The sequence below is a fragment of the Hakea prostrata genome, chromosome 11 (genome assembly GCF_041222555.1).
Source record: "Hakea prostrata isolate BN-2017 chromosome 11, UWA_Hpros_2, whole genome shotgun sequence".
NCBI lineage: Eukaryota > Viridiplantae > Streptophyta > Magnoliopsida > Proteales > Proteaceae > Hakea > Hakea prostrata.
Genome location: NC_142610.1, coordinates 9,652,734 through 9,678,347, shown reverse-complemented (window position 1 = coordinate 9,678,347; position 25,614 = coordinate 9,652,734). Strand labels below are relative to the sequence as shown.

The 25,614-nt window shown below is 37.0% G+C and overlaps 1 protein-coding gene across 1 annotated transcript in view; it reads left to right on the top strand.

Moving 5' to 3' along the window:
* NRPA2 (nuclear RNA polymerase A2) overlaps positions 1-21,054 on the top strand; it is a 53,456-nt gene extending 32,402 nt beyond the window's left edge. Inside the window, exons 20-26 of the mRNA XM_089141068.1 lie at positions 1,713-1,816; positions 1,886-1,961; positions 9,624-9,749; positions 9,827-9,970; positions 11,976-12,188; positions 18,785-19,033; positions 19,817-21,054. Of these exons, the coding sequence (XP_088997194.1) occupies positions 1,713-1,816; positions 1,886-1,961; positions 9,624-9,749; positions 9,827-9,970; positions 11,976-12,188; positions 18,785-19,033; positions 19,817-20,230 (1,326 nt within the window). The 3' untranslated portion in view covers positions 20,231-21,054. The remainder of the gene's footprint in view (positions 1-1,712; positions 1,817-1,885; positions 1,962-9,623; positions 9,750-9,826; positions 9,971-11,975; positions 12,189-18,784; positions 19,034-19,816) is intronic.
* The last annotated feature ends 4,560 nt before the right edge of the window (positions 21,055-25,614 follow it).

The window sequence follows — 25,614 nt, the reverse complement described above, 5'->3', positions numbered from 1 at the left end:
TTATGTTTTGATGTCAAAAAGACAAGAATGCCCCGCCGCCTTTTGACAGAAGTTCTTTTTTTTTTCTTTCCGGTTTAGAGACACCAAATTGATGTTTCTCAAAGTGGGCTTAGAAGTGTGTCAAAGTGCTGGTTTGTTTAAAAATTGGGGGGGGGGGGGGGGGGCACAAGAAACAGGCCGGTTACACATGCATGTTTTGGGTTGTATGGCAATGTTCTTGTTTCTTGTGCCTTTTTTTATTGGATACACATGCATGTTTTGGGTTGTTTCTTTTAATAAAATTAAGATAAAAAAAAGGTGCAAGAAACAAGAAACAGGAACATTGCCATACAACCCCTAATTTACCCAACTCAAAACACCCCCGTCCTGATTACGTGTTGCTTGGTTATGCATCACTGTCATCTATCTCATGGTTGGGCACTCCTAGATCAGGTGGGGCTGAATTAATTCCTGAAGCACGTAGGGTCTCTGGTGTATGGAATGTATTGTTATTTATCACCTATTTCTGAGAAATTGTTTGTGACAATAAATTATGGTCTCCAATTATATTTGCCTGGTTACTATTTGTACAGTGTATTGTGTAATTAGAAATAGGTTTGATATGCCTGTATGCATAAAACATTGAAAGGCAGCATAGCCCCTTACATCCTGGTACAGAGGCGTAAAAAGTGCCTCCCCACCTAACATGGAAGATGGAGTCCACTTTATCTGGATATCTAAGAGTTATTTGTGTTTTTTTTCTTCTATATTTTAGTAAATAGGGATAGGCATTATAAACCATACAAACACCAGCAAGAATAGATATTAATCAGACAACTAAAAATACAAATCATGCCAGAGAGACCATTAGTCTTCACCCTTCCTGTTCCATTTGCCAAATGACCCAGCAGCAAGATATATTTGGAAAAGCATCCTCCTCCATCCCAGATGTACTACATGGAATGGTTCTTCTTTGCAGAAATCATCGTGGTGTTCAATCCCCTCTCAGTTCAGTCACTAGCTTCTTAATCTTTTGTCTTGAAATGCTCCTATAGATGCTTTAGGTTTTTATCTGCCCTTAAAAAACTACAAACAAATTCAGTTGTTTCATTAAAATTAGCGGGGAAGAAACACTTATTTCTTAGATTTTAAATAATTAAAACAAAATACTTATCAACATCTTTTTAACCCTGTAACTTAACAGAAAACAATGTCTCGAGAATTAACCTCTCTTTCTTTTCTTAATTAGCATGAACCCTAAGATTGAGCCCCCTTTCTTTTTTCCTTTACAAGATGTTGGGTCTTATTTATTCAGTCAATATGTCGCCACCGCATCTAAAAGTTGATACTATGTCGCCACTGCATCTAAAAGTTGATGGAGACAAGATTCTTGTCTCTAAATAATTAAGATGTATTATGTGTCATGCCAAAGAGGGGGAGGGAACAAAAACCTTATGTGGAGCAGAACAGAACCGTCTTGAATAGTTTCTGATTCCTGTAATGCGACTTGCAGATTGGAGAATGTATTCTGATTGTTGTATATCATCCCTCATTCTTTTTGTGCAATCTTTTTAACCTACTTACTAGTTACTAGTATGCCATTATTTCCTGCGTTGCTGTACCATCATCCTAGTTAATTGGATGCACTTTTCCTGCTCGAATTTTTACAATATTTTCTGTGAGTCCTGCTACTCTTTATTTTAATTTCATAACAGTGATTTTGTTCAACGCAGACTCCACAAACTCCCATTGTACGTACTCGTGCTTACTCAACATACAACATTGATGAATTCCCCACAGGGACAAATGCAATAGTTGCAGTTTTGTCTAATACAGGGTAAGCATTTCTGGTTTATGTTGTATCTTTGCATGCTACATCTCTCATATGCTGACATAATTTCTTCAGATATGATATGGAGGATGCCATGATCTTGAATAAGTCTTCTGTGGACCGTGGGCTCTGTCGTGGGACCATTTACCAGGTTTGCTTATGTTGTTAAATTGCTTATTTAATTGGTTTTTAAGAATTTTTATGTTGGCAAATGTTATTAGCACTCTTTCGTGCTTTTATTGTCCACATTTACAGCAATCTTTGTATGATTGTTCTTCTTGAAGATGGTTAGTTTATCTAAGATGGTCTACTAATTATGATCCTCCCCGGACCCTGCAGTGGTAGGAGCTTCGTGCATTGGGTTTACTCTGTTTATTTTACTAGTATAATTTGACTGTCATTTAGCAGAGCTATTTACTTTTCATTTTACTACGTTCGGCTGGTAGTCCTTTTTAGTGTGTTGGCAAGGATCAAGATCTCGGTTTTGAGGCTGGTTTCAACCAGCTAGAAACTGAGATGTGGCAAGATGGGTTGAAAGCACGTCTAAGCCAGGGATTCTTGTGGGTAAAACTTCACATGTGATGGGCTAGTCAAAATTGTTCGAAACCAGTGAAACTGGTTATTACTTTCCAAAACTTGCCGAAATTTGTTGGAAAATGTTGAAATTGTGTCGGTTGAAATTGGTCATACTGGCCGAAACTACTGAGTTTTCCGAGATATTGGTCAGAACTTCTGAAATTTTTTTAGAACTCATTGAAACCAACTAGTTTTTAGAACTAACCCATGGTTTCGTCACAATCAAGGTTATTAAAGCGGCAAAGCGACCAAAGTGATTGGGGATCCGTCTTGGCGTTTAGGCGACTAAGCGGCGCTTAGGCGGCAATAAAGCGACAAAAGCGGTTTAGTCAATATTTTTAATATAACTACTTTTTAATACAAATATTATTTATAATAAACTAAAGTCCTAAACAAACATTCAACAATCACATTCATAAAAATAAAAAATAAAAAATAAAAAAATTCAAGAATCACAATTATGAAAAATTATCCAAAAAAAGATTAAAAACATAACTTCATCAAGCATCATAAGATTCATAACAATAATTATGTAGTATGTACTATATTAGTAATCAATGTGAAAAATGAAAATGAAAGTAGTAATTTTACATTCTTACTTACCTCTATGATAGTGTAATGCCAAGTAAGTGTCTTGTAGTCTTGTGCATACATCAGTAATCAGAATTGATGTATCCATTTTTCCCTTTTTTTAACCAAACAATGCCGACATGATAAATTAATAGATCTCATTATTCCGATTTCCAAGTCATTGTTTATTTAATGATTCATTGATTATCAATGTTGAATATGGCTCATGCTTCACATTCTCTGCCGAGGCTCCAAGTTCATTTGCAAATTGGGCCTCGATTCCGAAATGGCTCACATAATTAAATTTATATACGGCATTGTAGAATAAATTATGATTTAAAAATAATAATAATAATATGCACAAATTACAAAATGTAAAAAAAGCGGTTACTTTAGCATCTAGGCGGCAATATGGCGCAAAAAGTGGCAAAACAATAGTGCCCAAGCAAAAAAGCTGCAAGAAATCAGCCTGTTAGTTAAGCGGCAACAATTTAAGAGGTTCAAAAACCGCTTTGCCGCCTAGGCGGCCGGTTAGGCGCGCCTAGGCGGACGCTTTGATAACCATGGTCACAATTTCTTGGGGAACCAAGATTTAGCAAAAATTTCGGCCCATCTCAGTCGAAATTTGAACTATGGTGGTTGGCCATGTTGTGAAATACTTGATACCAAGTCCAATTTTCTGTCATTCAGCTGTTTTCTTGACATATTGGTGGAAGATTTTTGAATTATAATTCATTATTTACTGGTACCAATCCTACACAATGATCATTGGATTATTCTACCAGATTCTTGTTGAATTTTAAACTTGGTGTAATGTAGGTTCAATCAATCGCATTCTTGGGCCTCTTTTTCCCCCCCCCCCCTCAATTGATTTCCAGCTAGAAAATTTGGCTTAATGGTTCACCTGCGAGGCAGATATGTAGATGATGGAAGATGTTAGTTCTGTCATATTGCGATGTGGGTTCTAGGGCTTTTGTGGGTAAATTTAATAATTTCATACAGTTTTGGGCAAGGTTCAACATCTCAGTTTTGAGGGACAGTTTTGGCCTGCCTTGAAATTGAGATATGGCCAAAATCTTGGTTGGATGGGCCTAAACCAGGGAATAGTCCCTGGTTGCAGCCCTAGTAAACTGTTTTTTGACCTGAGTTTCTGCATGTACTTGTAAACTCAATGGGTGAGATATTTTACATTAATTATCATTGAGAAGTACTCATTCATATCCTACTGATTGAGGACGTATAATCTGTTCCGAGAAATACAGAGAGTTGTAAATTGTAATCAATGTACTTTAAATGTTTCATACAATCAACCAGTATAAACAACTTGATAACCACAAATTAAAGAAGCAATTAGAAACTTGTGCCAGGATCTCAGTGGATCCATGCTACAAGCCTCATACCGTTGTATCTGTCTCAGCCTGTCCTCTGAATGTGCAGCGTAGACATCCATGACATGGTGTGGGACCAGCTGTTTTGGTAGTCCATTACTCCATTACTGCCCATCTATTGGTCCTACCGTCAATGTCAAAGAGATATCCCACCCTAGGGAATGGGTCACTATAGCTGTAAGAGGATGACAGATGAACTGGTTGTGATGGATACCTAAAAATGGAGCTCACAATGGATGACCCTGATCCTGATCCTGATCCAACCTCATATTGAAGGGATGATCCTGATCCAACTCCATATCCATGTGCAGACATTGTAGCAGCAGATGACTCCCATGCTAGGACTACTTTTTTTTCCTTTCTTTCTTTCTTTCTTCTTTTATCCATAGATCAGGTATTCAGACCCCTAAACTAAGCATATATTGATTTGAACAAGACCTAACATTTATTGATGGGTCAACTATCACAAAATCAAGATTTGGAGAAGAATTCTTCAAATGAGCTTTATTCTACCTTAATGTAGCAAATGGGAGGAAGAATCACAAAGGAATGGATGGATTTGGGTGAAAAAGAGGTTTGAATTTAAAAAAAGAAAGAAAACAGTTAGGAAGCTCGAGAGAGTTGAAACTGCCAAGGTGATCGAGACAAGTTCTGCAAAATTCACAGATCTCCATCGGAACATGAGAAAATATGACATGGGATGGACTGAATCTCAAAACGAGTTTCAACAACCAAAACCAATTGAAACACAAGAATTTTTGGTTTGCTTTGTCTCGAGTTTTTCAAACACTGAAAAGTTTGGTGAAATCTCACCAAAACATGAACCATGCTTTTGGGTGTCTACTTGTATTACCCTCTTTCTCTTGTTATAAATAGAACATGGCTATGCTCTCCTGAGTCCTGAGACATAAGTCATTATTTTTGCGACTCACTCTTCCATCATGCTTTTACGGTGGGAACCAGTCTCGGTATTCTTGCCCTATTCCTAGAACACCACCACCTCGTTCTCTTATTTTGATTTCACCTTTTAAGCTCACATTCATTTCTTCCTCATCTTTGACTTTCCTGTCTTTTTGTTACTTCAATTAAACCCTATCTGGACCACCATGTATCTTCCCTTCCTAATTGGGTTCTCAGATCTTTTCAGATAATGATTTGATTCATTCATTCATAAAAATTTTGTTTGGGTTTGAGACTGACTTTCAAGGGCTTTGGGGTAGATTGACTTTTGAAGAGTTGGAGGCTTGAGTTGATTTTTTTAGTGTTTTTTTGAACTTTCATTGGTCCCTTTCCATTGTTTCTTCAACCTTGTCAAGCCTATTCAGCAGATCCTACGCACTTCTTTAACTTGAAACCGTGACTGGTAGAAGTAATACCATCTCTGCATCTACCCAAGGGAGGAGTCACAATCATTATATTGAGTTTTCCACATTTCATGCTATTCTAAGGAGTTCAATGTTCTTCCAAAGCGCTTTAGCGGTGTCTAAGCAGTGCCTAGGTGGTTTAAGTTGTGTTCCATTTACGAAATTTTAAATATATTAGTTATGTAATTATTATCATAGAAGTCAACATTAGGCAAATGTCAAGGCATACAAAATTAATATAGAAAAATAAGAAATCAGAAGTGAAAAACCTAACTAATGGAAAAACCAACCACCCACCCTAACCTTATCCCAACTAAATGGGGTCAAGCTACATCCTACGTGGACCCAAAAGAGCTTTATAGTGTTTGTGGTAGAAATAGAAATAATGGAATCAAAATGCAATAAACAAGAGACGAAGAGAGTGGAAAAAGAAGATAAGTGGTGGATGTCATAATTGCATCTTGGGAACATACCTAATAGGGAGTTAGCCACTCAACTCTTTGTGTTCTATATGCCTCTGTCTAATAGTCATACTTGGATTGATTCCTACCACGATGATATATTTAAAAACTACTACCATGATTAATAATCAATGTTGGTCTTCCCTACTTTTAACTGTCTAACTGAATCTGGTTGCTCTTCCTTATGGGTGCATCCATATTCTTTGTTGGAGAGGTGCATACCACTTCAGGTGATTTTCACGAAGCTTTTCCTGGATTGGTGCTACTCCAATTTCGATTATAAACCAACCATTCTTTATTCTATCTCTCATAGTCTTGTCTCACATCACCCTCGACATCCTCATTTCTACTGCACTCATTTTATCTTCATTACTGTTTTCAACTGCCAGCACTGCATTCCATATTCTTAATATTGTCCGCTAGAATTTTCCCTTAAGTTTAACAAGAATGCATTTCTCATATAACACTCCTTGGGTGTCTCTCCATTTCATCCATCCTAATCTAATTGGGTGGGAAAACCATCTTCTATATCACCATTTTTATTAGAAGTTGACCCTAAGCATCTAAAGCTATCACTTTGTCGTAGCTCTTGGTCCTCAGGTTTCACCACCTCACTGCTTTTGATTGTTAAATTAAGTAAATAATCATATATTCTGTTATTGATATACTCAACTTAGCTTTATGATTCCAGAAAATCTCCATAAATTCAACTTGCGTTAACCCCTTCCACCATCTCATCTGTTAAAATTTATCATCTGTGAAAAGCATACACCAAGGGACCTCATCCTCTATGTTCCTGGTTAATCATCCATAATGAGTGCAAAAGATAAGGGTTTATGGCTAATCCTTGGTGTAACCTAGTTGAAATTGAGAACTCATTACTTTGACTCCCACAATTTCAACACTGCTGACCGCACCTTTATACGTGTCCTTAATTATGTCCATATATTACTTATGCTCCTTGTCTTCTCTTGTTCTAGCCATATGAGCTCCCTAGGTACTCTATCATATGCCTTTTCTTGGTTGATAAAGATGAATTGGGAGTTTCCAAGCTCTACAAAGTTCCATGGGCCTCCTTAAGAAGTAGGTAGCTTCCGATGAAAGATTCTCTTGGCATAAAACTAAACTGGCTCTCCTATATCCCTGTTTCTCTTGAAACAATCAAAACATACTTTGGTTTATATTTTCTTGGACTTTGTCATTTTCAGGTATACCTAGTTTCACATATGGTTTATAAGTTTCATAGAATATATATGCTTGCCTATAATTAATTAGATTAGGGGCAGGCCCTACACAATTGTCGATGGAACTCAAGTTGTAGCTCGAGGTTACGGCATCAAAACAGCTAACTCAGCATAAATTGCTGAGCTAAGCTGTGTAGGAAATTGCCCCTTTGGGACTTTGCATGTGCGGAAGTCTTTGACACCTGGTTCACTCTTATCAATAAATAATTAGATTGCTCTCAATTTAGAAAAGAACATTTTTGTTCTCTATGAAATTTGATTGATCAGAATATTTTTATTTTATTTTATGATGAAAACTTTTTGTATTAGGTAGAGTACAAAACAATCTTGCAAAGAAATCTAAGATTGCTTAAATATGATTTATATATTGGAGTATGTTCTGGTTAGACTTTGATGTGTGTGCGCTAATGTTGTCTAAATTATTATGAATTAAGGTATATATTTTTTTCAAGACATCAAAACAAATTTATATTTTGGCTTTTAGGAATGTTTTATCATATTAAGGTTTATAAAGTTATCAATTTAAGGTTTATAAAATGTTTATAATTTCACCTAGCACTAATAATCTAGTTTTTTCTCTTGAATTCGGGGGTTGATCTTGTTCCGCTTTGGAAATTGTAAATTCATTTTTTAATTATTTTTATTAGACTCATATGAGTGATATTTACTAACTATGCAAAATATCTTTAGTAAATGCAATACCACTGTAATTTTTTTTACTTAAATGAAGATTTATTAATAAGTCCTAAAACTGGTTCAATACAAATTTTGCCACTGTCAAGGCACCCAACAACAGGGTGGCAGCAACCCGTATCCCCGTTGATCTGCCTAAACACCTAAATGGTGCGTTGGCAACGCTTAGGGCAATTCCTTGACTATCATAATAGAAAACATAGAATTTATAACATGTGTAGAGAGCAACACACGAAGTGCCTGGTCTACTTGATTGGCATATCAATGGGGATGCTGGCCCCTTTGAGGGTTACAGGTGTTGTGGCAGTAGCCATAAATCATTGTTATGTCTTTAAGTCCTATTAGGATTTGCTTCTCCATGCTTGGTATAACAGCTGAAACTGGAAACTGTATTGCTGGTCCTCATGTGACAGTCTCCTTACTTCCTGCATATGATACATAATTGTCAAGGCATCTCCTAGACAATGTCCTGGCATCTGGGTTTGTTGGTTGCTTTGGATGCCTAGGTGGACACTTTGATGGCCTTGCATCCAAGACTCTTCTAATACCTTGGGTTGCCTATAGAGTGAGTTGCTGACGACTTTGATATGATTATTTTCCTTTTCTGTAACTACTCACTTTTATATCTAGATCAGTATAAAAGTTTGTCCTAGAGCATGCATAATTAACAGAGCCATTGGCATTTACATATAACTAGCTCTACACAACAGTGGAAATAATTAATTAATTGGATACCATGACTTTTTATTCATGATTTTATTTTTCTAAAATTGTGATGATCAGGACACAATAGTAGGATAATGAAATTTGCAGGTTGGGACAAATAATACAGTTCTTTAGAATGAGAAGGTCTGGAGACTCTCAAAGAAGGTCTGGAGACTCTCAACTATAGTAAACTATGAGAAAGAAGAGACTCACAATCACAATTTGAATGTCACTTTTTGCTTCATTTATTCCAAACAGCTTATTGCATATCAAGTATCTAGTGTGCAAATAGGATGGCCATAAAATAATGCCAAGATTCCTCTAATGAAGGTAGACAATGTCATTGATAAAAGAGTAGATTGGCAAACCGTTATGTTTTAGTGCTCTCATGCTCAGTTCTTGTGAGACACTCATGGAGATGACAACAACAGTTTTTGGCACACTTTTCATGTTGGTGCTCTGAAAATGTGTGATACTCTGCTGTAATTTACTGGAAGATATTTTAAATAATATATGAAAGCGCTGATTGATATATTTCTTTATATTGTGGATGAAAAAATAGTACTTTTAGTCATGTACTGTTCTGGGCCAGAGAAATGGTGGGTTGTTCGTTGTTCAACAAATTGTATTACAAAATTCCCTTGAAATAGGGATGCCTTGGTCAGTTGAGCATAGATGCTTCATTTTTATGCCTGGGTAAACCACCTCAGGAATAAGTCGGATGAACGTAGAAAGGTGTCAACTGTCCAATACATGCGTGATTGTTTCAGGCTACATAGTTGTGCAGTTCCTGACCAAGCACTTTTATGCAGACGGAGACAATTGATTTGACGGAAAGTGACAAGTCTGATCAAGCTATGAAGGTGTTTGCTAGAAGTAACCTAGACAGGTCTTCGCATTCCTTTATTGACGCTGATGGCCTTCCATATGTTGGACAGGTTGGTGCCACCTCTGCATGTTTTTTTGGTCCATTTCTCAGACTTTAATGTTAATGCTTCTGATTTTTGTCTTTCAGTTACTACGTCCAAGTGACCCATATTATACCCTATACAATACAGTGACCAGTACCACAAAAAACACCGTATTAAAAGGTTCAGAAGCTGTTGTAGTGGACTATGTTGGAGTAGACGTGAGAAATTATAAAAAACCTCTACAGAAGGTAAGTGAAATTTCTATTGAAGAAATTATAAAAAGCCTCTCCAAAAATTTTCTGTTGTATTTTGATATTTTCTGTTGAAAGAATCAGTTGAATTACTTGATTACAAAGCTAGATTAAATGGGAAGGGCAGAGAAACAAGTTGATTAAAATAGCAATATCTATATCTATAACTCAAAGTTTGGACTTAATAAACTTCACGCTCTGATGTTTAATTGGTTACTCATTTGTTACCATCATCAACAATCTACTTACAGCTTTAGAGAAAAATGTGCTCATCTTTGTGACCTTCACTCATGTAGAGAAGCAGAACAGGTTACTGTCGGAGCACATGCATGCCTGACCAAGTAATGTGAAGTAACTGTCTAAAGATTTTTAGTGGGTTGTGTTGCTTTCTCTTTTATGCATTTGGCAATTCTTCTAATCAGTTCAAGAGGGGGGGGGTTGCTTGGATGTCTTCTCTATTTCCAGTTATTTATTTATTTTGCTCATATATACTGTGTTCATCAACAGTAATAATGCTAGTCTCAGCTAGGTCTTTAGTAGCGTAGTACTGTGTGAACTGCAGTAAACCAGAGGTCGAGAGGAAGAAGATGAAGGAAAGAAGAACAGAAAGCTGGGGAGAAAAGAGAAGGTGATAGAATTGTGAGGAGCTCCATCAAGGAACTGCTTTATTTGCAATAGAAAAAACTAGTCTTACAATAGAATTCAAATACTGAAAGAAGAGTTCCTTACGGACTTAAATAGCCTCATGCACTAAATCTTGAGCCTTCTTTCTTTTTCCCGAAATGCCCTCCTACACTCCCCCTCAAGCTGGAGAGTAAACGTCAAACATTCCCAGCTTGTTATAAAATATAGTCAACCCTAGTATTTCGTAGAGCTTTGGTAAACAAGTCTGTAATTCTTATCCTGTGAGGACATGGTTTGGGAGATAGACATTTTGTTGTAGTTTCTCATGAACAAAGTGACAATCTACTTCAATAGGCTTGGTGCATTCATGAGAGAGACTTGGTTGGAAGCTATGTGAATGGTTGCCTTGTTGTTGCACCACAATTTCATTGGTGATTCATTAGAAAATCCAAGTTCTTTTAGTAGCTATCATTATCCATATTATTTCACATGTGCATGGCACGATATTTGATTTTGTGCTTGATCTTGCCACTACTACTTGTTTCTTACTTTTCCAAGATACAAGGATCCCACCAACAAATGTACAATACCTTGTAGTTGATTTTCAACACAAGTTCCATCCCAATCTGCATTGGAAAAACCTTCAACCATCTGTGATCTTTATGCAGAAGTCCATACCCATGCGCTTTCTGAAGATATCTCAAGATTTACATGACAACATTCCAATGAGACATTCAAGGGCTCCGAGGAGCGGACAAAAATGGACTGTATCAAACCAATTAGAAAGGAAGGCAATATCAGGCTGATTTATGATCAAATTGTTTAATTTACCTACAAGTCTGATACTTCTCGGTATTATCAAGATGGTCACATCATTTGCATAAGCTTCAAATTGGTTTCCATTTGGGGGGGGTATCTTAAGAGTTTTGACCTTGGCATACCTGTTTCAGAGAGTAGGTAGGTCAATTGCATACTCTCTTTGAGACAATAAGATGCTTTTTAGTTGCCATATGGCTGAGTGGGTTGAATAAAAAAATTGCCTGTCATATTCCCCATCTGCAGTCAACCTAATATTTCTTCAGGATAATATTCATTTTCCTCATAAATTGTGGTGCAGTCAACCTAATATTTCTCCTGTATGAAATTGATTTTTCTCATAATTCGGTGTGTATGTTCAGTTTTTCTGTTTGTGGATCCTCTCATTTACCTCCTTTCTTTCTTCTAAATAAATAACGTTTTTTTTTTCTTTTCTTTTTTCAGTTGTTGGTTGCAATATGGTGAAAGTGTGAAATATTTTAGACTTCCAAACTGCGTTAAAAATATGATTTTTTCCCTTTCTAAACTGCATTTAAAAATTCTTGGTTTTACATTTATACAGGCAAGTATCCGTTTCCGGCGCCCGAGAAATCCTGTCATCGGAGATAAATTTAGCAGTAGACATGGGCAGAAAGGTGTTTGCTCGCAGTTGTGGCCTGACATCGACATGCCTTTCTCAGAAGTAACAGGAATACGACCAGATCTTATTATTAATCCACATGCATTTCCTTCAAGGATGACAATTGGGATGCTTTTGGAATCTATAGCTGCTAAGGTACATAAAACAACTAGTTGTTTTGTTCAGCACTGTTTCCACTCGTACAGGATTGCAGTCTGGATAGAATGTCTGTTTTTGCTCTAAGATACTGCCAGTTTACTGCACTATGCAGTTTGTTTTTGAAATTCATTGAAATTACCTGATTTGATGCACTCAACGAGAATGTTGTAGATTTGACAATTAATTGAAGTTGCTCAGTGTGTGTTGTTTGTGATGTAATGATCTCAGAATTCAAGAAGCCAAAAACAAAGAAGAAGATGAGAGAAGCTGAGAATGGAAGAAGGGTTTTACAATAGTCTAGGCCTAAACTACCTAGTCAAGTATGTTAGACCTCTAATCGTGACCAATACCGTTCTAACGCTCTGTCCTCATGATGGAGTGTATATATCTCTTGGTGTTTTGGTACTACTGAAATGATTGAAATGCTGAAATTTCGGTTAGATCTCACGAAACATGGTATTTATCTGTGAAGTTTTGATGGGTCATTTTGGTTGGTTCTAGGTCAAATTAAGGCCTAAGACAAAACCCCTATTTTAGGCTATATTAACAAATCTAAATGGTCATAGTGCAAAAGTAGTTACTAAATTGGTGTTTTGTATTCGCACCCGTTAATGCCAAGAGTCTTTGTGCATAATTACACATTTGTACATAAGGTTAAGTACTCAAGGGCATAAATAATAAGCAATTTAAAGTTTTAGACAAGCGATGAAGTAAATCATTAAATTTACCAAAAAAATAATGAAGTAAATCATTAAAACATATTGTCAAAGATTCATATCATTAATTACATGATTTCCCAGGATATCATCACATCAGACTTTCCTAGAGTCCTAACACATTTGTTTCGTTCATAGTGAAAATCCAATGAAACTAACATGCGTTGTTCCTTGAGTACCTATCATTATATCATAGGATATGGATCACCAAGTTGTGAATAAACACCCTAATCCATTCTGATACAAGTCATATGATGTCTCTAGTAGCATGTATGATTGGTAGTTTGGCTACAAAAGTCAATTCAGTACATCCCTTTAAGTGGCATTCACCTTAATTTCCTAAATTTCCAACATTTCAACTGAAAATTTTGAATTTTCTGAGATTTCAGCAGAAAATTTTGAATTTTCTGAGATTTCAACCGGAAAATTTTGCATTTTCTGAGATTTCAGCAGAAAATTTTGAATTTTCTGAGATTTCAACCGAAAATTTTGAATTTTCTGAGATTTCAACTGAAAATTTTGAAGTTTCCTAGATTTCTACTGAAATTTTCAAAATGTCGATATACCAAAATTCCGAAATTTCGGTTGGTTCTGGTCCATTTTTTATTTGACTTACTATATCGTTCCAGCTGGTCAAAATTTTGCAGAGATTTGATTCCATGTTTAGGAAAACCATCCAGAAATGAAGGTTCAAATTTTGTAAACATGTCAATAGGTGGATTGCTAGATTTGAAATTGCTACAGAATTTTTTTCTTTTTATTTTATTTTCTTCCCATGGATATGGTACTCTCTTGGGAACTAGTTTTAAAAATTTTCACCTTGGGATGGCCATGAGCTAGAAATTGGAAAACTCTAATAGAAATAAATCCTATTCTTCATCAGTTCTGAAACAAGGCCAATCCTAAGCATCCTAAGATAGGTCACTGAGAATGAAAGTCGACTAGGTGAACAAGTCTTCAGACACTCTGGATAGCATTGCCTTTCTTGTGAACAAATCTGCAATTTTGTTACCTTATCGAAAACACCAAGCTTTCTTGCTAAACAAGCTTTTGCATAACTGTATTTCTCACAATGACAACAACCTCAATATACTCATCCTTCCATAAGAAATTGGATTGGCAGCAATATATTGCAGCTTGATCATCACATTTTCATTCTGATGTAGCCTTAGGCGAGACTAAGAGCCAGTTAACAACATCTTGTTCGGGTACAGGTTTGCATTGGGTGATGTAGGGGGTAGGTTAAGAATCAAGGTTGTAATAGTGGATGTGGCTGTAACTTGCAGTCGAGTCTTGGTTTAGGCATAAGGATGTACGCGGTCCAAAATTTTGGAGAGTTCTAATAGTTAGATTTTGACAGAATTTAGGTCTGAAATTTGTTGTTCTTGGAAGTTCAAAAGTTCTGGAAGGGGGCTAGATCTAGAGTTTTGAGAGATCTGATGTGAGTGAATTTTGGAGGAGTCAATTAATGGTGGTGTTGATGTTGTCCAGAGATGAAGGTGATCTGATGGTCGGACTGAGCTGAGCAGAAAATTCACTATAAAACACCTTGTTTGTTAAGTCTGAAACTTGAACAAAGCTCCTTGATGGAGAAGCTTGATTAGTTAACTCCCAGGGTTCAAATGGACAAGGGGATGACTGATCCAATCATTCCCGACAGCCACTTTGGGCTTTAAACCCCATTAGGAAACAACACTTTGAACACCAAATAACTAATAGCAGTGCAGACTTTGAACACTAAACAAGAAGAAACTCTTACAGTGGTGCAGAAGCAGCAGCCAATAATCTGAAAAATAAACAAGCTAAGCTAAAAGAACTTTGCTTAACAGAGTTCTAATAGAAAAATAACAAGCTAATTTTTCTATTAGATTCCAAGCAGAGTTCTAATAGAAAAAGAACTTGCTTAACAGCCTATAATCTGAAAAATAAACAAGCTAAGGCTAAAATCTAGGTAATCACCTAAGTAGAACCTAAAACAGAACATTATGCCATTCGAGAATCGTGGAAAGTAGGAGATTCCTAATTACACTGATTTATCCCTAGCTTAAATAGGATCGTATGGGCTAGTTTTCTAATATCTTCATAAAACTGGCTAGCAGGGTAATGTGAACCAGGAATATTGGTTGATGGCAAGTTAGGGTACCCTTACAATTAAATAACACACATAAATAAAAGAACTTAACTTGAAATAAAAGTTGTATTTTGTCAAACCTAGGCTAGTCTTCTATGATGATCCAACAGTCCCTAGGGTAGTTTTCTATGATCTTCATAGAACCGGCTAACTGGCAGTCAGTCTAAATTATCTTATTCTTCTTCCCATCAGCCTTAGGATAATTTCTAGTCTCCCAAAATCATCCCTTGGGTTATTGTTAAAACCCTTATATCTTTCAATTCATCGCATAACAATTCCCTTAGGTTTCCAAGTTATCCTAGAATTGCCTACTAGCTGTTTGTGAATTATTTACTGGTTCGGTAGAAGATTCTGGGCTAACCCTGAATTTTAGGGAAATCTCTCAAGAAACCCTAATCCTTAAATTCGGTTGCATCAAGAGGTTTTGGGGTTAGGTAAAATTCTGAATTTTAGGTTTCCCGGGATTCCTATTCTGCCACAAGTAAGAAGGAAGAAGAGAGGGGCTGGGATTGTTGACACCTAGGATTGGAGAACGGAGGGGGTTAATGGAATAGGATGAGGGAGGGGTAGGGTTGCTGCTACAGGGTAGGAGAAGGGAAAGGGATGCTATGCGTTGGGGAGGGGGCTGTTACAGCAGATTTTAGGGTTTTGGAGGGGTGGGCAAGGCTGCAGAAGGAAGGGATGGGAGGGGAGTGGCAGGGTTAGGTGTGGGAACCGGGGGTGTCTTGTACTGGAAAAATGCAAGGGACTTGATTGATTCTTGCAGAATTCATCACGCAGTAGCAGCTGCAAGTTCCCTCCATGGGAACTGACGACCCCAGGCTCTTTGATACTTCAATTCTCAAATCTTATTCATAAACATGATCTGGTCTGTGACAAGCTAGAGAAGCATTTTTATAACCCTTAAAGAAGGAAGTCACACTAAGACTCAACTTTAGGAAATAATTCAAACTAGGACTCCTACTTGGACCAAGGACTCACACTCATGCAGAGACTCTTATCATATCCTACTCTAGGATACTCCCTTACAGCTTTGGAATCCCGACCTAACAAGGACTCTTCAATAACTTAACAATTATTGACTGAAAACTCAAAAATAGAAGTAGATCTAAAGTCCCACTAGCGCACTGGACCTAAGGAAACCCTAAGTTAACTCAACTGAAAAATAGCAAAATTACCAAAATACCACTGCCGGTACTAGAGGGCCGTAGGGTGTGGGTGTGCTACCCTAGGTCCTATTTCAGCCCTGGTTCTGGTTCACATCACAGGGTTTTGGTTGACTAAGAAAAAGGGGGGGGGTGATTTAGGGTTTTAGGATGGTTGGGTCAAGCTATAACATGTATCAAGGGGTTAGGTATGGGGTATATGTGGTTTTGTTATTTGACTTTCACTTAAAGTGTACATACTAATCTTAACCAAATCATGGGACCTCCAAGTGGTGGTACAAAAAGTTGTAGATTTTAGTTGACTTCCAAGAGAGCTACCACATTCTTCTTGGTATTCTAGGCTGCAGCAAACTATTTGCTCTGATTTGGGATTTTATTTCTATATGAAAGATGGTCACAAAGTTATAACCAAAACATTTATGGGCTTATAACCATTGTTCTAAGAGATCTCGATAATCTCGAGCAGGGTGAGAGCGAAATTGGGGGCAAAACAAGTTGACTGGATCTCGCCGTAATGTAAGAAATTTTGGTGAAACTTTTAAAATTTCAATGGATTTTAAAACAAAATTATATTTTTTATTTTCAAATTATAACTGAGATTTGACTACTTCTCAGTATTTGTTATTGCATTTTAATGGAAGTTTCAATGTTTTCTTGTATATCCATGTTTATATTTGGGTAAATAAATGACCCAGTTTCATTTGCGTACAACCGGGCATGTGTGAATCTAGGAGACTAGTTTGTGTTGCCACTGTATTTATTGGCCTCAAATCAGGTTGTACACAAACAATCAGACCTGAAATGAAACATGGGGTGTCATTGTACCATGTTTTGCTGAGATTTCACTGTAGTCACTGTATCTCAGTTGTCTTGACCTTGTCAAGACATTGAGACGAAATAAGGTTTTGGACGTTGTTTATAACCAAGCTGATTTGAATTCCATCGGGGCTTACAGTTTAGAATAAGATGCAAGGCATTCTTTTCTTTTTTTCCTTGAACCAAGCATCAAATTGGCAACTCTCAAAGAGTCTTAAGATTATTGGGGCAGTTGACACCTCTGTGTGTCGAGGTTTGTGGATGCCTTGTGAAGTGCACTATGGCGTTTAGAATGCAGAAGGGTTTCCAAGTGGAAGAAAAAGGCATTGTTGAGAATATATTAAGAATGCTTCATAAACCAGGATTAGTCCCACCCATGTCTCGTGTCTTTTGTTTATGTTTATGAGGATATTTTGCATAAGACTGAAGACACATTAGTTTAGATGTTTATCTCCCTTTCATTCCTTTCTTTTGAAAACTGGATTGTAATCTTAATGATATTTGAACTACTTTTCCGCTCGATTTGAGGGTGATTTCTCCACATACTCTTTACTTTGATTTTAATATACTGGTATCTTTAAATTCAGCACTCTATTATTTGTCTCTCTTATTCATATCTTGATCTCTTGTTTCTGATATTATATTGATTTTATCTTGTTCATGATTATGTTTTGTATAGTGGGAGGTTGGTTCCTCGTACTTGATCCTTAGGGCTGTGGATCACACACTTGGGTATGCCAGGTAGATTATCAGCTGAGTGGATGTGAGAAGACCAATATCCAAAAACAAAACTATCTCCCGGACGGTTGTCCGTCTGCCTTCTTGCCGCGGGTCCGTCTGCCCAGCTATTCTATCTTGGTTATTGTGATGGTCCCCAGTGTCCGACCAATAGACGGACGTCCGTCTAGTCCACTGTGACCAACCAACGTAATTTTTCATGAACTGATTTTTTTTTCTTGTAGATCATCATTGTTTGATTTGATCTATCCAGTGCACGGTATAGGTATATGGTATTTGTGTCTGCAATGCCCATTTGATTAACAAATGGCAGCTATCAAGACTGAGAATAGTATTAGATTTCCTATGTCAATGGAGTCAAGCATGTTTATATATTATTTTCCTAAAGTGATAGGGCGTCTTTCTGTTAGGCTATCCTATACAAGTGCCTTCTGTGCATTCCATACATCTGCCAAATATGCCAGTTATCCCACATTGAAGTCAGAACAGTGATGAGCTTGCTTGTTTCTTTTACGCTTCCCTGTTTTGCTTTCTTAGTAGATTACTGTATAATACAGTGATTGCTTTTCAAATGTACTTGGGACACCGACTCATGGGTTCTGCCCTTTCTCTGTTCCAACATAAAAGGCAGGTTTCTTCATGTTCAGAAATATCTTCTACTTCACCTCAACAGTCAGAAAGTTCAGTCTGGTCTGTGCATGTCATTTTGCTGCATATTGATGGGTTCTATATGTTTTTTTGCTGCATATGTTTCATAAGGACCCTGTCAGTAGATCTCATATTTTAGTGCATAATTCATTGTCTATTGCTCTGGCACAGATTTAAGGCTTCACCATCTATTGGCTGCTCCCAAGAACTGAAACTTATTTATAACCAAATTGATTACCAGTTTGTTTTGTCATTTTTCCTTTCATATTTTTATATGCTTGTCTAGTGGAATCCTGGGATCAAAATTATTTGTATGTTTCAGAGCTATTTTTATTCCAATGCCATACATTTTCATACATTTTTTTTTTTATGCAACAGGGAGGTAGTTTACAGGGAAAGTTTGTTGATGCAACACCTTTTGCTAGCTCAGTGAAGAATGAAAAATCATCATCTGAGTCAAGCTCACTGGTTGATGATCTATGTTCTGTGCTTGCTTCATATGGTTTTAATTATTCCGGGGTAGAAATGTTATACAGTGGAGTTTATGGAACTGAGCTGGAGTGTGAAATTTTTATTGGGCCTGTCTATTATCAGCGTCTGAGACACATGGTCTCTGATAAATTTCAGGTCGTAGATTTGCTTCATTTTCTTGACCTTTTTCTTTTCCTTGTCTTTTCTTAAATCTGAGTTCCTGAAAATTGAAAATCACATGGTTCCTTGTAATCCGTCAAAACATCAGAGTTCTTCTGTGAAAGCAGTTGACTGGGTCCTTATTTTCAAAACTTACTACCCGAACTTTCTTTCAAGTGTCATTATTTATTGCTATCACTTGTTTCTTTGATATTGTGAATTTAATATTTTCTTGTTGCTGATTCACATTGATGACCATTTAAATGTGTTAGCTAACCTATTGCTTGATTTTGTGGGAGAGATGATGTGCCTTACTGTCAAATGGCTTATTGTTTAAAAGAAATCCTGGGAGAGCTTACATTTTCGGGGAATCCTTTACAGATAGAGACATGCACTTGATTTGCATATAGGAAAAGAGGTGGACAAAAAAATTTATGGACAGTTGGATGCTTGTCCTCAAACCATGCATTACTTGTATCTTTCCACATAAATTAACGAGGTTTTATTATTTTCTCAACTGTGAACCAAGCAGTTCAAATATGTTACACACTTGTACTTCTCTCTATTTTCCTCGTGAGATGAAAAGTAAAATGGTTTTTTGAAGCTTCATATTCATTATGAGTAGTGGGCCCACCTTTAGCTTTTTGTATTTAATCGAATTATACTGGTTTCACATTGATCTTGCCATCACCTGCATTACTTCCTTCCCAATATGATGAAACTTCAAAACACAGAAATGAGTGAATGACATCCTGATCAGTTTATTTCCACTTTATGCAGGTTCGGTCTACTGGCACGGTGGATCAAGTCACCAGACAACCCATCAAAGGAAGAAAGCGTGGTGGAGGTATACGTTTTGGTGAAATGGAGCGGGACTCTATCCTGGCTCATGGGGCAGCATATTTGCTGCATGACAGACTCCACACATGCTCTGATCATCACATAGCTGATGTTTGCTCACTGTGCGGGAGTATCCTCACTGCTTCCTTCATCCAGCCACAGAAAAGAGCATTGAGGGAAATTGGTGGCCTTCCTCCTGGGAAGGGTGCAAAGAAGGTCACATGCCATGCTTGTAAGACGAGCAAAGGGATGGAAACTGTGGCCATGCCTTACGTATTCCGGTATTTGGCCGCAGAGTTATCTGCCATGAACATAAGAACGACCCTCAAATTAAGGGATAATGCAGAAGCATGAAACCAACATCATTTCTGAACCATGGACCTACTTGTAATGGGGGATAGGAGCACAGAAGCACGACGAGTGAACAAAGACATCATCCAATATATCTACCGTGACTGAAATATCAACTGCAACACCGTAGGCGAAAGTGTATCTTCGGGATCTTATCTGTGCAATTTGCATTGCGGCAATGTAGCTTAAAGGGTGTAGAGTTCTCTGTTGGATCCATCAGAGATACACAGAGGGTTATTTTTAGTATTTAAACTATTTATTAGTTTAGGATACCCTATTTACCTTAGGGGTTTTAATCACACAATTGCTTGTAACAGTGAATAAACAAGCGTGATCAAATTTTGTAGGAGTGGATTGGAGCTAAATTTATTTGCAGCACAAATGTAACATAGAAGAAATTTATACCATCAGTTCAACTGTTGCCCCTACAATTTGAGGGGGAATGTTGCTTTGCAAGTTTATAGTTTCCCATTCTAGATTTATGGCAGGAGTGCTTCTATCTGTGATTTATGATTTCAAAAGGGGGGAAAAAAGGAAAGAAATAAAATGGGAGAGGCCACTGATGGTTCTCTTTGCTTGACATGTCAGTGACAACTTATTTAAAATTGGTTCACCTGGATCATGATATTTCCTTGTAGAGCTTGTCGGACTTCTGCCTCTTGTGTGCAGCCTATGGAGTAAGTCTGAACCAAGCTTGGACCAGAGCTCTTGTTCTTCACTTTTGTGAATATTGGATGCACTTTGCTTCATAGTTGTGTGGGTAGAATGGCAAGAATTCCACTGAAGAAGGCATTTAAAACATGATTGAAGTTGTCATTATGTTTCAGCCATTGCTTAAGAAAAGGATGCTAAAACTTGTCATTTCCTCACACTGATGTATAGTTGACTCAAAAGGGCTTTGAACCCCCATGCCACTTTTAACTTGTGTAAAATTGAGTTACAGCTTGAAATTATGTTAGCTGTGTTGATCAATAACCAATATTGTAGCTGACCCAGGTCAGCAAGAAATTCAACATGTTTGGTAGGATTTTTTTTTGTCAATCAGGCCGGTACAATGAAGGTTAACTTAAATTTTTTAACCTAATACTAAAACCGGAGGGGATGTCATGGTTTCATGCACTTTCTCTTGTTTAGGGATGATAGCGTTCCCCAATCCACTTGACTCCCCTTCTCCTCCAGAGGCACTTGCTCCCCCATTAGCAACTAAGAAATCTCCCCCCCCGTGGCTGGTTCGAGGTCCTGCGGGGGGGGCGGCCGCGGTGGTGGGCGGTGCGCCGGGTTTCCTTGGGCGGGGCGGGGGGCCGTGGCGGGCCGGGGGGTTGTGGGGGGGCCTGGGCTGGGCTTGGTCGCGGTTTGCGGGGTTGGCGCCCCCGCGGGCCCCCCCCCCCGCCCCGGGGGCGGTTGGTGGCGGTGCGACGGGCGCCGCCCGGCCTACCATGGGTTCTGGAGTCTTATAACGGAGGGGTATCATCAAGGATAGTTCAATCCATGACTTCTTCATTAAGAGGTATTGGTCATTAGCAACTAAGAAATCTTGTGATTATTATTCACTAGGGTTTTTCTTTTAGCGGTTGTGCACGATTATTAGGATTATGTGATGTATAGAAACTAGGATTTAATGGTCACGAATAAAAAAAGAGGGGGTGTTAGTGTAAATAATAATTCTTTATTTTATACTCTTGAGGTGTTTGATTTTCTAAATTTCATTTCTTATCCCAAAATTTTATTCTATCAAAGGAAAGTGTTGAGTGAGAAAAAAAAAAAAAAAACCCTCTTTATCTTTGTAGATTAACCCTATTTACTGTTTTCTATTTTGTGATTATTAATAATGAAATTACCACGCTAAGAACTGCATTAGTAAAAGAGAAGCGTACAATTTTCTCAGACAAGACAAACAAAGTCTCTCTTTGTGTTAGGATTAGAGCGATCAATCATCGCATACAATTGAATAGAAAACAAGGAAGAAGGAGAAACGGATTTTACCCTGGTTCACCTTAATGTGAGGCTACGTCCAATATTAGGTTTTTCACTATATTCTTCTCAAAAACAACTATATACAATGTTTTGTTACAAGAGAATATATATAGGCGCTTAGAAATCTAAGACACAACTACTAATGGGCCAAAGCCAAATTGTAAAGAAACTCCTAGAGCAAGACCCCTGTGTCCGTCGACAACACAATGAGAAGCATGAGCTATACTCAACACTTTGCTTAGATTCACATGGTGCGATCATAACGGTCTATACCACCAAAAAATCCCCACGACAAAAAATAAAAATTCAAAAGGTTGCAGCAAAATATTCAATAATAATAAGTTTTACATAATTTCATTTGTAAAATAAATTGGAAGCAAATAAAGTAAAATTTGATAATAAATATAGAATGTTTTGAAATAACTCATATACTCACATATAAAAATAAATATAAAATTAGTTTTCTTTTATAGATGTCAAAATTTCACTTCCCTCTAGCCTTAGTTTGCTTTCAACCCAAGGAAGTCATAAAGGAGAAAACGAAAAAAAAAAAAAAGGGAAAAGAAAATTTTAGTTTTAGATACCCTGAAAATGTTGAGTATCCCTCTTGGCACCTGACTGAGCCCTGTTTGCCTATTGTGTCACAATAGATTTTTTTCATGCAAAAAAATAACGGAAAATTTGCACCTAGTTCCTTGGGGTTTTATGTAATTGTAGAACTACTTGTGAAACTAGATAATTATTGATTGTCCTTTATTATTTTTTTTCAAAATTTAATAATAATATCAAATTATTTGTATCATTTAGGTTTTTTTTTAGTTAATAAATGAAATATTTCTTTAGATGAAGTGATTCAAAGACGTAGAAACTAAAGAAGGAAAGAATGGAGAGACAACGAAAGAAGGTGGGACACCCCACCAATGCCTAACAAGCTTGAATTTCCTAGTTTTCTTGGCTAGGTACTCAACAAATGAGTTACTAGACCTAGGGATGTAGTGAAAACAAACTAATTTAAATTCAGAAACAAGTTTGGGAAAATTACGTGATTAACTGGCTTTTAGGTTTTTTTTACAAAAATAGCCACTCAATGTTTCATTTTACAAAATTAGTTAAAAATGAGTTTGCATTTACAAAACTAGCCAAAATAGTGTTTTTTCACATCTTTGGACATTTTTACCCCTAAAATTGACCATACCGGCATAGGGGTGAAAATGTCCAAAGGGTATGAAAAAATAATGACTTTACCCTTTTGGACAAAATAGTGGTTTTCCCGCTCGATGTGATTAGTTTTAGGGGTAAAAAATGTCAAAAAATATGAAAAATCAATATTTTGGCTAGTTTTGTAAATGCAAACTCAATTTTGACTAATTTTGTAAAGTGAAACATTGAGTAGTTATTTTTGTAAGATAAAACTTAAAAGCAGTTAATTACGTAATTTTCCCAACAAGTTTTGAAATTTCAAATAACAAACCCTTAAATATCCAATCTAAAGAAGTAAAAGAACCTAATTAAAACCTACACAACTTTTTATGCAATGGTAAAAATTTCTCCAACCGTCTCTGTCCCCATCCCTACTCACAAAAATGAACCATTTTTACCAGTTTGTTCTTTTAATTTGTGTCATTATTTAAAGACTATGGACCCGTTTGATAACCCACCGGAAAAAAAATCTGATGTTTCTTGCTTCAAGAAGCAAAAAAATTAGCCACAAACCGTTCTATTTTGCATGATTTTTGCAACATAAATTGAAATTATGAAAATTTTTGCTTTGAAAAACACTTGGTTTCTTGAAGCAAAATTGGGTGCGGATTGTGTTTCAGTGAGACAATTTTAGAAGGGGTATTTATGAAATTTGGCACTCTAAACATAATAATGATAAATTTTATAATTTTATTACGATTATCAAATTTTCTACTTGCAGATGCAAGTGTTATCAAATGCCTAAAAGAGTTCTTATACTTCTAGAAACACTCAAAATTGTTTATGGAGTTTCTCGAAGCAAAAACACTTGGGCACCGTTCGTTTGCAAAGCTGGGTTGGGAAAAAATGAGTGGAAAAAATAAACATGTGGGCCCCAACTGTAATGGGACAAGGGAGAAGGAAAGGAAGAAAGAAAATGAAGAGATTTTGTGGAAAAATATTAAATGTGGGTCCCACTTTGTTGTTTCTACATTTTTCCACAAAATCCCACTTATTTTGTAGGTTTTGAAAAGTCATGGGTGAAAAAATTAGCATGTCACTTCAGCAGACTTACTTCATTTTTTATTTTTTTGGTAGTAAAGCTTTCAAAAAATGCGGCTAAACCGAGGAAACAGGGGACAACAAATCCTGTAACTAAGGAGTGGATAAATGCCATTCAATTGTTCCCACCATAGACTGGGCCCTCCTTGCTAGTTGGTCTGCGGCACTGTTAGACCTCCTAGGAACATAGAAAAACTTACAATCCAAAAAACTTGAACTTAAATGTTTAATGTTCGAGATAATTGCATGGATGTCATAATATGGAATTGCATTGTGTTGTTGAAGTAACTGGATTAGGCTCAACGAATTTGACTCTGCATACACGTAGTCCACCTTCTGCTGGAGTGTATAGGAGTTCAGATTGCATTGCTAGTGCTTCAACCATCAAAACTAACTTGACAACGTCCAAAAAAGGGTAAACTCTTGCAATCTCTAAGTATAATCCTGAGCCCTATAGCCCCATTGTCAGCTTTAAATGATACATTTGAATTTAGTTTATCATAGAAAAAATTTGATCTTTGGCATGATTGGAGCTTTCCATAGACTTTTCCATACCACTTCTGGGAGAGAACTCCATGTGTGATGATGAGAAGATGATGATGGTTTCTATGCTTGATGCTGATCCCGTTCATTACAGAGAACATGATAAGTGAATTTTATTGAGAGACTTCCATTTGTCGAACCCATCCATAGCAAGCAATCTTCTCTTGGAAACAAGCTCAATTGTATCTATAATATTGCTGCTATCTCTGTTAGCTGAAACCAAGACCAAAGCACTTCTTCATCTCATTGCCTTGATGTTTGATCGATTAACTCAGAGACCCATTGTAGATTGCTTCTCAAAGGTTTACCATGCTGGATCTTATATACTTGTAAGGAAGGAACACCCAATGTGTCTTGTATTTTTCTCCAAATTCTCCCACAAAAGAAATTTGTTGAGCATTTCTTGATCTTATCATGCAAAGACTTAGGCATTTTAAAGTGTGAACTTGCATATTGTGGGAGAGAATAAATCACAAATTTGAGTAAGGTCTCTTTACCTGCATGTGAGAGTAGTTTCACTTTCCACCCCTCAAGCTTTATGAATACCTATTCCAGAACTTCTTTAAAAGCTTGGTTTTTTTGAATTGCCAATTTTTGAGGGAAGGCCAAGGTATCGGGTTGGACCATTA